Raw genomic sequence first — 13,294 nt, 5'->3', positions numbered from 1 at the left:
CATTTACAGCTGCAATTTTAATACATTTTGAACATAACTTTAATAAAACTTTGAAAAGTTAAGGGTGCACATTATATATGATTTTTTTTTTTTTTTTACCTGAAAATTTTGGGTTAAATAAGCATGCACATTATACATGAGTGCACATTATATCCGAGATTTTACGCTACCTGTGCTATTAATATACATGTGTTTTTTGTTCAGCTTTATTTAGTGTTCCTGCAATTAGGCCTTCTGTGTATGTTTTATATTTTATGATTGTAATTAAGTCACAGTAACTCATTTTACAATACTAAAAAAAGAAAGCATGCAGGAAGAAAACAGCTGACAGGACTAAATATCCAAAAACAAATTAAGTCATCCACATTGTTTTGCTTTAATATAATTTTATGTACTGTACACTTGAAGAGCTGCAACAAGTACTTACGGAGCTTGAGTGCGTGTGGTGTACTCCTTGAACTCGCTGTCATGAATAGTGAAGTAAGGTCTAAAGTCACTGCTGTATTTAAGTGGAGAAATACAACTGGAAAAAAATTATACATTTAAGTTATACAAATATTTATAAAGAATATACTGTAAAATTTTAACATTTTCTAAAATAGAAGTTATATAAAGTTGCCACTAACAAAAAACAAAAAAGGTGTAACCTACACCAGATAGCTATTTTGAAGTATGGCTTATTGAAAGGGTAAGGACAAGTAGATGGTCTAGGAATAGTGTTTCAAATGGGGTAGGATAGTCTAAAATAGACAAACGCAGGATGTGTACCCATACACCAGTCCTCCGGGACACACATTCTCTGTAACCCTAACCTAACCAGATTAATGAAGCTCTAAGCGAAGAGACTGAAAGACTTAACTGAAAATAAAGTGTATAAAAAAAAAAAAACTAATAAAAATGCAACTGCACTGTCTTTATAAACTCATATTCCGTATATGTTTCTCATTATTACTTTCCACAACAGACCACTAAATAAATCTACATTAATAAACTGCCAGAAGCCACATTTCTATCATTACAATTCCACCCTGTAATTATGAGCCTGACAGCCACTGTGCTATCTTTGAAAACGTTGAGAACACTGCATCTATTTTGGGCACAAGTGTTATTTTCCCTCAGACTCTGAACATACAGTAATTTCTTACAATAGAAAAAATAATAAATTAAGTGTTAAAATCAAGAATCCTGGGCACCATCCCAGAATTTCAACAATACAGTTTCACTCAAAAATTACCATTACCAGTAATCCCATCTGTCGACATTAAAAAGTTTAATATGCATTTAATAAATCAGCGACATCATGAGTACCATTTGCTTAGTTGTTCAAAATATGAACTTAGAGTGATCAAAAGTCTCATAAAAATACCAAGAGGGGAAAGGTGTATTAAATAAATCTTAACTGCCGTGAAAGTAATATGCTTTATGCATCAGTCAAATGGAAACACTTGGTAACAGAGTCTAGAGTATCTAAAAAAGCAGTAAAGCAAGGAATGAAATTACCTCTCCCAGCATTTAAAAAAAAGTGTAGCTGGGAGATACCAATATTTAACCATGTTAGATTATTGAAAATATTTTCATTGAAGGTTCCAACATAACTTTCGGAGAGCTCTCACCTTTCATATTTGAGTAAATATACAGCATTCATAATTTACCTTCCTTCATGTTACTTAATAGGTACTTTTTACGATACAATGCAAAGCCTTTCATTTTAAAATCAATTAGTTGCCAATAAACCTGGCATTTAAAATACTGTACCAACAAGTACCAGGTCATATCATATGCTCATCACTGAAATGATTACAGTAAAGACAAAGCCAAGATATACTGAGCTCTCTTAGCATTTTTCACTCACATCGCTTACACTGTTTGCTCTACCATGCAATTCTTGAATGAGTGAAACTGAACTAAGTGCTCTGCAACTTGAAATCTAAGAAGCAATTATGTCAAACACACAATCATACCAACTAATCACAGAAATATTCCAAACACCACAAATAATTACAAAACAATGCTGCCTAAATTAGCACATCAGCAGAGTTAGTAGCTTCACAGCATTATAATTCTGGAATTGTGGCTAATCCTACCAGCTGCAGTTTATTGTTTTAATTGTAGGTTCTTACCTGACTAGCCCAAGAACTGTTTCTGATGATTCAGACGGTGAGGGGGCCATAACAACAAGAGGCTCTCCTAGCAATACCAGCTCCCAAAGCATTTGGATATGAAAAAAAAACTGGACAAAAGCACCTGAAAAAATAAAGGCATACTTCAGAAAAATGTAACCTGTTAAATTACTACGAAACAAAAAAAATGTTACGAAGCTATGCCCTGCAATCAGGCTTTTTTTTTTTAAAACTATATTCTATTTTTATAGTTTTGTTGCAATCCAGATTGGATTTACATTTCTTGCTGGAGTTAGAATGCTGTTTGAAAGATGCATGAACAGGTTTGTGCATATTGAACACATACATACATACATAAGCAGTCAAACACAAAAACATGCTAAAGTATATATAAATATACCCTCTGAAAGAACATGGACAGTGAGGTCACAAAATGCTATTTTGTTGAATGTACAAGTGATTCACATTTGATATTAACATAAAACACAAGCACAGAATGTTGCCTATTTTTTCTATTTCTGTGTAAAGTGTGTGTATATCTCTCTATTATAAAAACAAAAATCTTGGAAGCCTTGGAAGGAGACGATACGCGATTTTCTTGGAGACACTTTAACGTCCTGCGAGACAAGGCAGAGACACACAAGGACAGCTGCTGTACAGGCTTTTAAATGATCAACGCGCAGCACGACAAGCAGAACAAGCAGCTTGGTGGCAGCAGCAGCAAACCAGCAGCTGATCCAACTGCATCTCCTTAGCGTGCGTTCAGCCCGCCCCCCCCCCCCCTTCACAATGTGAGTGGCACAGATGCAAAGTGGCTGGCATGTAGCGCACCCCAGGGTGATGGAGGGATGCGCGAGTGAAGCAAGCAGGAGGCAAAGCCCCCATAGTTTTTTTTATTAAAAAAACCACACATACTATACACACTGTATATTATATACTAGTAAAATACCCGCGCTTCGCAGTGGCGAAGTACTGCTTTAAAATTTTTATTAAGAAGAAAAGTAAACCTTTTTAAACGGAGGGAAAATATACCAATAATTATTTGTTAAGGATCTCTTTGTATACCGCGTTGTCAGTTCGGCCATCCGGTTGTAATATGACCAAGCTGTGCGCTGAGCTTACTCTTGAGCATGCAACGTATAGTTGGCCATGTGAAAAGCAATCTTGCCTCAAATCAATGCCAGCCTTTTGTAGGGTCTGTCCCTGAGACTTATTGTCATTGCGAAGCAGAGCCTTACTGGAAATTGGAGGCATTTGAATTGAAATGGGTTTCATCGATAACTTCGCATCCAGCTTTTGAGAGTTTAAACATTCATAAACATCAAAGTGTCCACTACTCAAATCGTCACCTGTGAATCTAAGATGTTTAAGAGGCATTGGCGGATGTCCAAAGGTGTAAAATATTTGGCCATTTCAGTACACTTGAAAGCGACAACCGAACAATTCAGTGGCAGCCATCAACTCACATGCAGAACCATAGGTGAAGGGCTTAAGCATTTCACTTTTATAGTGCTCCTGTGTAGTATAATTATCTCCTGTACCGTCATCAGTCCACACCTTGAACCTGTGCCAGTCATTCAATACATAAGACACAATGTTCCTCCGGATATCAAGAGTGAGCCTGATATGACTGTGCAATATGTAACACAGAGAATGGAAAAGGCAGTCGCCACCTCCGGGCATGGAAACCACTCGGTAAGTGACAGTTCTTTGATTGATGGTGATCACCTCGATAGACATGTTAATGGGGGTACGGTTGGAACGATAAAGGAAATGGGTACCTGAACAATGTAAACTAAATCTAAAATACCTACACAATAACTATAATCGTAATAAACGAACAATAAAACAGCGAAGAAGCCGTGGATTAAATAAAAAGGCTGCAGTTATCAGCAGGGAGACGTGAATACCGTGGCGAAGCAAGGAAGGGAATGAAGAGACCGGAGCGACCAACAGCTTTATATAGGCAGGCAGCCAACTACGTGGGAGGCGTGGGGATGGGGGACCCAACGCCGCCTCACACGGCGACCGAGCTGCAGGCTATGGACGTATATATGTACGTAAGTAGGATTCGGTTAGCGTTGGGAACCTGCATACCAAATTTCTTGAAGATGGGCCCATATGTAACAAAGACCATTGGAAAGTTCAATATGGCGGCCGACAGTGGTGTCATACCACCGAAATAAGTACGTACATCGGTTTCGGTTAGCACAAGGAAGCTGCCTACCAAATTTCGTGAAGATGAGGTCATAAATAAGAAAGTTTAACATGTTGTACGTTGTCGACCGTTATGACCGTTACACGTAGAATTTTGAAATGAAACCTGATTAACTTTGTAAGTAAGCTGTAAGGAATGAGCCTGCCAAATTTCAGCCTTCTACCTACACGGGAAGTTGGAGAATTAGTGATGAGTGAGTCAGTGAGGGCTTTGCCTTTTATTAGTATAGATATAAAAACTGTTTCTATTGCCGATTCCCACAAAAATTACTAATTACATTTTTATAAAATTGGCTAGAGAACTATAGGATAGGCCCAGATAGAAAAACTTTAAAAAAATGTTTTGTCCTCCATCTTAAAACAAAACAGAAGTCATAATTTCACAATAATGTTGTACAAAAAACAAACACCACATCTCTGTCAGCACCTGCCAATTCTTTATTAATAAGGAATTTCACAGATTTCTCACAATTGTGGACATGGACCTTTACTTGTAAGCTGCATTTTCCCTCATGCACGGTTTATGGGGCGAGGTTTGAGAGTAAGGATCAATAGGGAAGTGTGTACTTGTGCCCCTAGGTTATCTAAAAATGTAATTAAAAGGAAGCACAGCATTTAAATGATTTTCCCGATTCATGCAAAATGGGCAGTGAATTTCAGTTATGTGTGGTGGATTGCAAAGGTAAAGCAACATTAACCTTTTAACATCTGAACTCCATGGGCTATGTTTACAGTGCAGTGCCAAAATCGTCAACAGCTGTAATCTTTCTCTAAACATCCATATTACTAACCGAGAATGCTAAACCGGATGGACGCAGGGACATCCCGTAGCCGCAAAAAGACGTACTGCGCAGGCGCAAAAAGAGTCCGCGAGAGGCGGATGAGGAGCCGCGAGAGGGGGACAAAAGAGGCCGCGAGAGGCGGATGAGGGGCCGCGAGAGGCGGACAAGACCACAGAAAAAAGGAGTGAGCACAGAAAAAAGAGAAAAAAGGAGTCAAAGTAATGAAGCGCAACGAGCACCGAAAAAAGGAAAAGGCACATAAAAAAGTAGTCAAACGCAGGCAAAGCACGAAACACATTGCACACGAAACTAGACCCAAAAAAAAAAAAAGAGGCTCGCGCACAACAGCAAGGCAAACCCCCCCCCCCTACAGGCACCGGACGGGACACACACCAAGAGGGGGATTCAACAAGCCCATGGAACACAAAAAAAAAAAGAACACAAAACCACCCCACAGACCCTACAAGCAAGGGACGGGACACACACAAAGAGGGGGATTCAACAAGACACAGGAACACAAAAAGAAAGAAGACGCTCGCGCAACAACAATCCTCACCCCCCCCCCCCCACACACATCCATAAGAGGTGACACCCAAAGCCACATATTCTAAAGTGAACGTCAACACCTTCACACTAGACAGCATAGGTGTCAGCATAGGTGGATCTCCTTACAATAAAGCACTATTAACCGTTCAACTGCAGAAAAGGAAACATATTAACAGTGAGTGCGATCCTCCTTATTACTTGTCCATATTTCGCATGCTGAGAAAGAAACAAGTCATGAATACACGGTCACGGGTACAAAACGAAAAGGAAAGGATAACAGGAACAAACACACGAACACGAAAGAAACAACAAAATAGACGGCTATGCAGCATAGGTGGATCTCATTACAATAAGGCACTATTAACCGTTCAACCGCAGAAAAGGCTCCATATTAACAGTAAGTGCAATACTCCTTATTACTTATCCATATTTCTAAAAGAAAAAATGTCTCGACTCCAAAAACGCAAAGCTCAACTAAAGCTTCTAACTAACGATGTACCTAAAAGTAAAAACTTTATGAACTGCATTAGATCCTACAATAGTTCATTTGCTTTTGCATCTACCGGAGTAAATATCAGGCCACCAAAAGGCAATGGCCCATACTGCTTTCGCATATGTGCACAAATACTGCATCGCATTGGAACAGTGCACCCTGAAACAAATCAACAACGCAAATATGCACAAATCTACATCCTAGATCCACATGACGCAATCTATCAATCAAAGTGCTACATCGCAACAGGCACGGATTCAAAATGAAACACCTCCCGTCTCAGACATACGTTAACGGCAAGGAAGGCTACAACGGGCTTCTCACACAGCACAGGCAAATCGATTACAGCTCCAAAACAACACGTCCCAAATACTACACATGCAACAACGCGCCTCTCAAACGGCACAAGCAAAACATACACCAGGAAAATTCATTCGGATTAATGAATGTCATTTGCAATCACTGTCATTCAGTTCACTTCCCTGAAGAAACAACTGGCAATACAAGTAATACATTTACACGTTGTTGTCAAAAGGGTCAAATTAGACTGCCTTCTTTACATTCATATACTGAATATCTACAGGAGCTTCTAACGATGTACCTGAAAGTGAAATCTTTATCAACTGTATTAGATCCTACAAATCGGTATCCACTATGAACATTAACGGTGGCACTGCACGTGACATCCGTCTTGAAAAAATGTTAATTATTGATGAATGTACAATGGCATGAAGTCACTTACTCAACACCATTCATAAACTTCTACAAACGTTTATGAATAATAATATTCGCTTTGGAGGAAAGGTACTTTTATGAGGAGGAGATTTAAGACAGTGATTAGCTATTCTTCCAGATGCCATGCGCTCAGCTATTGTTCGGTGCACCTTAAAATACGCAGACAATTGGCATTGCTTTCAAAAGATACAGTTAGTAAAAAAGATACGATGTCCAGAACCAGATCATAACAATTGCTTATTACAACTGAGAGATGGTACACTCACCAATACAGATGGACTTCAGCCACATATTATTACAATTCCTCAAGCCTTTATCTGCGACGACTTAGTTACAGAGAGATTTGGAACAGCAATCTCATTAGACCAAATGCCCCTTTTAACACAACACACTATATTATGTCCAAAAAATATTAATGTGGAAAACATAAATACCCAAGTCATTCCATTACTTCCTGGAGAGACAGAACTCTTTCTAAGCTCTGACAAACTTGACTCTGATCACAACAATAACCATCTTCATTGACCTTACAATTTCTGACCTGGAATTACCTTTTACACTTAAACGGCGTGTACAAAGAAATTTTCAAATAAACCTTTACACTGTGCCACACACTTTATTGTTTGCTTTCTATTTGCAACATCTACACCGTCACACTATTCTATATCTCATTCATACATCACGCTCTTTGTCATTCCCAACACCAGGGGTTGGCGAGCGAAGCGAGCAGGGGGCGGAGCCCCCTAGTTATTTAAAAGAACCTATTAACCATGTAGATGCATCTAGCTCATCACCGAGCAAAAAGCAGAAGAGTGATATTTTAACAAATCTCATACCTAAAAAGGTCTACTTCATGGACCGTTGGCAGGACAACAGACACCTGAGCATCATCCTGAAAGAAAAAAAAAAGCATTTCAAATCAATGTAGAAAAAAAAAAACATGAATGTGTTTTTTATTTTTGGTCAGCTTCAAATGCTGACACTGAACATAAATTAATTAAAGACGCACCCACCCCTTACCGCTATTAAACATTGTTTTCCATCTAAACCTTCATTTATAGCGCAAGACAGCGGTTAACATTAAGTGTGACCAAGCCAGAGTCTACACTAGTCTGCACAGTTGGTCCTGGAGAGCTGTAGTGGCTGCAAGTTTTTGTTCCAACCCAATTTCTTAATGAGAAGTCAGTTATTGATGTTGAAGCACTTATTGTTCAAGCAACATCTTTATGTTTTGTTTCAGTTGTCTCACTTGTTAATATTTCCCACCCTTAATTACTTTAGTCTAAAACAGATCCATTTTTAATTGTTTATTAGCAACTAGATACAAATGGGAAAAAAAGCATTTCTCCATCTCCCTTGTTTCCATTTGCTCGTGTGTATAGTCATCATGATACATCTAGTTTAAAAAATAGTAAAGGACTAAGAATAATTAATCTACTTCAAGCTACAAGCCATTTGGATGATATGCTTGGAAAGGAAAAAATCTGACACAAGAATAAGCTGATATGGTAGAATGAAAATATTAATAAACCATACATTAAATAGGATTGGTTTGTAATTAAGCAATCTAGTTGGAACTAAAACCTGCAGCATCTGCAACCCTTCATGACCGACTTTACAGACTCCTAGTCTAGACAAATGGAACACCACATTCAAAACAGTGAAATTCATACATGCCTTTCAACCACATCTCTCTATTTTTGTGCTAGATGAAATAAAATTCCACCCAGGAAAATAATAGGAATACAAGGAGAGTGAAAAAGCTACAAAGGAAAAGGCACCATAGGCCAAAATGGTGGCCAAGTCACTAGCAGCATAATACAGTGATACTCTACTACTCCATACATTTTTTAATATCTTATTGAGCCCTGAGGTTCTATCAAATTTCCACAGAAGACCTTAACCACAAATCATAATTACAAAATATTATTGATGAGACATCAGCACATGGTTTGACACAAAACATTCTCTCAGCCTAATAATATAGCAATTCTATATTATAAATCTAAACTATAAAGGGAGCACTATAATTATGGAGGTTACTATAATTATAAGGTCTACTATAACTGCTTTGGATAATAAGTGTTCCACGTCAAGAAACAGATAAGAATCATTTAACAAACAGAACATTAAGGCTAATGCTACATCTAAAGAGGCACACACTGGAAGAAACATCACTTAAAAGTGCCAGGAAAAAGAAGATCACTGAGAAGTTTGCATCAATCAGGAACATACCTGTTGACATGACTGTGCAATCTGAATTGTGCCAGGCTTGTCATAACAGCTTGGAATACGCACCTGAAAAACAAAGTAAACAAATTATTTGGGGCAAGGAAAAATGATATATTTAACTTTGAGAATAAAAACTTTCAGAAGGAAGTGGAAACTATCATTTCTCCATTGAAATTTGAGTTCACTATATGACACAAATCAAAGCAAGTGCAAATATTACCAAACACTGAGCGAAATAAAATTCAGACAGTATCACTGCTGCTTCTTAATGTCAATTGTATGCCTTAGAAATGGACCTGAACCCACACTTTATTAGTTTTTTTTCCCCCACAAAATACATCTATATGATAATGCAATACAAAGTAAATCAGATATATCAAACAATGCAAAGGCAAAGAATATTCTAAAATCTACTCAACTCAATTCATTGTCACAGACACCAAAGGAAATTCCAGTAGCACTGGCCAGGAAATAGACCCAGACAGGATGCCTTTCAGTAGATGACATAGGTGACCAGAAATTGAAGCAACAACATATATTTTTGTTTTGCTCCTTTATTGTTTTCAAATAAAAACAAAGACATAATAATGCATAGACTGATATTTATTAATCATTATGTATGTCACAGTTAAATTATTTTGCCTTTATCTACCCAATACTGGTCACTGGTAAGATTACATACACATATTCTCTATATTTGTGATGAAATGTTTTTCTATCTTAACTGCAAATAAGTCGAAAAAAGACTGAAAAAAATCATGTTTATGTAAAACATTTTCACTTCCAACCAGTATTATTGCACTGTTCTAAATAGAAAAAAATATTTAAAACATCAAAGTAATTTTCCTGTAAACTGACATCATCAGCATCAAAGGATTCATCCAACCATTCTTAGAAAAATGTCATTTCTTTTTGAGAAGTCAGGCTATACACTATTTTATTACTTCACTACATAAACTTTTCAGCCCCGAACCACCATAATTAGCAGGCAGCTAGCTCCCTGAAAGCTAAAACTGTAAATGTAGTTTAATAGCAGCTTCAGTACTTGGACTATACTAGACACCAAGTGACTGTTTATTTTTCTGAGGATGTATGCAAACATACTGAAGGTTATTCTTTCCATTCAAAACGAATGTGTTACTGGAGAGGAATTAGGCGGATTCTCGGACTAAGCGGTATGAGCTATGAGAAGAGTCTGAAGGAGATGAACTTTTACATATTAAGCAATCAATATTAAGGGGTGACATGATCAAAGTGTTCAAAATTAAAGGAATTAACAAAATGGATCCTAGCTGTTGCTTTAAAATAAATTGTGAAACAAGAACATGGTGACACAATGGATACTGGTAACCCTGAGAATGGAAAAGGCACTATATAAATAAACTGTATTATTATTGTTAAGACTTGTTAGACTTTGAACAAATGTTAGAAAGTGTTTCTTTATGCAAAGAACCACAGACGCATGGAATAAACTACCAAGTAGAGTGACGGACAGTAGGACTTTAGGGACCTCCAAATTGTGATTTTACTTTGGAGAATCTACATGAATAGGATGGATGAGTGTGTTGGACTGAATGGCCAGTTCTTGTCACAATTGTACTAATTTTCTAATAAAAACAGTATATCATAACTTAAAAGGCAATGCAAGCATAATGTTCAAAAATCACAAGCCTGTACTTTACCTTCATGACAACTCCCATTATAGGTAAGCTTAGTGTTTTTCCAGGAAATGGTGCAGGCCAACGATCAATGTCATTGCAAGCTGTGAGAAAAATTTGTAATATTTTTAACATCACCAATATTTACAAAATGTTAGAAAAGAAGTAAGAAAAAAACATGACAGGCAAGGACATCATTATATTAATACATAAAAAATTCCACTCAGTAGTTTATAGCTCACCAGCTTCTAGACATGGCTCACTCTTTTCAAAATACTCTGGAGCTATTAACTTCAGCAGACTGTGAAAGAAGTTTACATAGGGCAGCCGGCTGATCATCACAAGAGACTGAAACATGAAGAAAAACTACATTAAACATAATTTTAATGAAGCCTATTATTTTCCATATGGATAAAAAACAAATGAGAAATGGAAAGAAGGAAATGTCAGTTTTAAGCAAAAAAGAAGACATTTCTCGGAAAAACATTAGTAGGCTAGTGTTTAGCATAGATAGATTAGATAGACAGACTAGATAGATTAGATAGATACTTTATTAATCCCAATGGGAAACTCACAATGTAACCTGTTAAAGTTTGGGTTTAGAGGCTGTAGTGATGTCATTGCGGCTTTCAAACAATATATAACATTAAACATAACTAAACTTGCAAACATAAAAAAAGAAAATAGATTTTTTTTTATCAAAAATCTATGAGAAAAAATAGTTTAATCAAATACTGTATAAACTTATCCTCCATTTATAAGTCACCTTTGGCCTGTCGCAGTTGCAATAAATCCAGCATATGTTGCACTGAATTCATTCCAAAAAAGTGCTGTCATCTATAAGTGCTATGAATTGGATGGGAATTTTTTTTTTTTTGGTTTACTTTTATTTGTGTTTAGTTTATTTTGCTATTTATTCACTAAATAATTAATTCATTGACCTGCCATTCTGAATTTGTACATGGTTAAGGTGCCAACATGTATACACGCCAAGTTCCATACTCTTGTCCTGTTTAAACCTGGTTGCTGATCGTTATAAAAGAAGAGTGGGAATGCTGCTCATGGGTGCCTAAACACTCTTCTAAATCCTCATTTACTAACCACCTTTCTCAAACTGAAGTATAAAATTAAATAAAAATTATCCTCCTATAAAAATGGTCAAAGTGGTTATGAAAATGGGGTAGGGGCAGCATAGAAAATATGCATGGCTGCCTAAAAAATTTTACTAAATGAAAATACTGTATTAACCTTTTAAACAGACCACAATATTTCCAGTCTTCAACAGACAGTGAACTACACAGAAAATCTACTTTATATATACATAAAATCCTAACCCTAAAAGTGGAAAGATTTTATGTCACATTTTTTGTCACGCTTTAAATCGAGCTTATTTTAAAACCTACATACATATATATATATATGATTGGTATCATTCTTTTCAGAATTTAATTAAACTTTAATGTGATGTTGTTAGATTTTCAGATTCTTATTCCATTTTTAAATTATAAACTGAAATATCAAGAAAGTCATGCGGCAGCCTACTATGCCGCAACTGGGGGTTGGGCACCGAAGGTGCCAGGGGGGCTTGTACCATTATCTTTAAATACAATCACTTTCTCTAATGGAGCGGAACAGCTACAGGATAGATGGGAGCACAGCGCCTGCCCCCGGGTTTGGCGAGCAAAGCAAGCAGTGGGCGGAGCCTCCTAGTAATGTATATAACGATTACAGGTATAACTGGTAAAGCTTTTAAAAGAAAATTAAAATGGTATTTTATGCTAAAAAACATCCTCATCCCACATAAATCCTGAAATTTCAGATCTGACAACACATAATACAATACATATTGGCTACTATTAACACAAATTATTTCTAACTTACCTTCTGAAAATATCCTCGTTTTAATGTTTTGTCGCGAACTTGTCTAAAATAAACATAGCCATAGAAATGACCTGGATCACTCTGTAAATTAAGAGTAAAAAGATGAAGATAAGCTGGATATGAATATAATGTGCAATGTATACAGTACTGTACAATAAACGTCACAAATACAAAATACTACTGCATGGCAGCCATTTTAAATTCTGTAGATTTGAACTGCTAATATTGTAAAGACATTACGAGCCAAAATCATTTAATACACCCTTTAAAGCTATGATTTTAGCCAACATTAAAATTTTGTGAAACATGATAGAATAATTATGTGATCAAAGTTAAAAGGTTATGCATACTATCAAACTTTTACTTTGGTCGCAGAGTAAAAACTTAAGATTTTATTATATTTCATTTTGTGCTTTATAGGATTAATTTGAAACTGTTTGCCTAATTGGTGTGGTTGAATTCAATCATTGTACTCACACTGAATAATATGTACTTGGTGCCCTGACTATTTGCTGAAATTACAGTGCTGAGAAACATTATTTGCCACCTTCCTGATATTGTCTATTTTTGTGCATCTGTCACAATAAATGGCCTCTGATCTTAAATGCAGCCCAAGTAAACATATAAATA

The 13,294-nt window shown here is 36.5% G+C and overlaps 1 protein-coding gene across 1 annotated transcript in view; it reads right to left on the bottom strand.

Moving 5' to 3' along the window:
* Window positions 1-13,294, bottom strand: part of dennd6aa (DENN/MADD domain containing 6Aa) — a 55,664-nt gene that overhangs the window by 26,099 nt on the left and 16,271 nt on the right. The window contains 8 exon segments of the mRNA XM_028824707.2: window positions 428-523; window positions 2,121-2,227; window positions 2,229-2,244; window positions 7,730-7,785; window positions 9,129-9,191; window positions 10,808-10,887; window positions 11,026-11,131; window positions 12,665-12,745. Of these exon segments, the coding sequence (XP_028680540.1) occupies window positions 428-523; window positions 2,121-2,227; window positions 2,229-2,244; window positions 7,730-7,785; window positions 9,129-9,191; window positions 10,808-10,887; window positions 11,026-11,131; window positions 12,665-12,745 (605 nt within the window).

Source organism: Erpetoichthys calabaricus, chromosome 18 (assembly GCF_900747795.2).
Source record: "Erpetoichthys calabaricus chromosome 18, fErpCal1.3, whole genome shotgun sequence".
Taxonomy (NCBI): domain Eukaryota; kingdom Metazoa; phylum Chordata; class Cladistia; order Polypteriformes; family Polypteridae; genus Erpetoichthys; species Erpetoichthys calabaricus.
The sequence above is the reverse complement of the archived record's forward strand: the minus strand, read 5'-3'. Positions and strand labels throughout refer to the sequence as shown.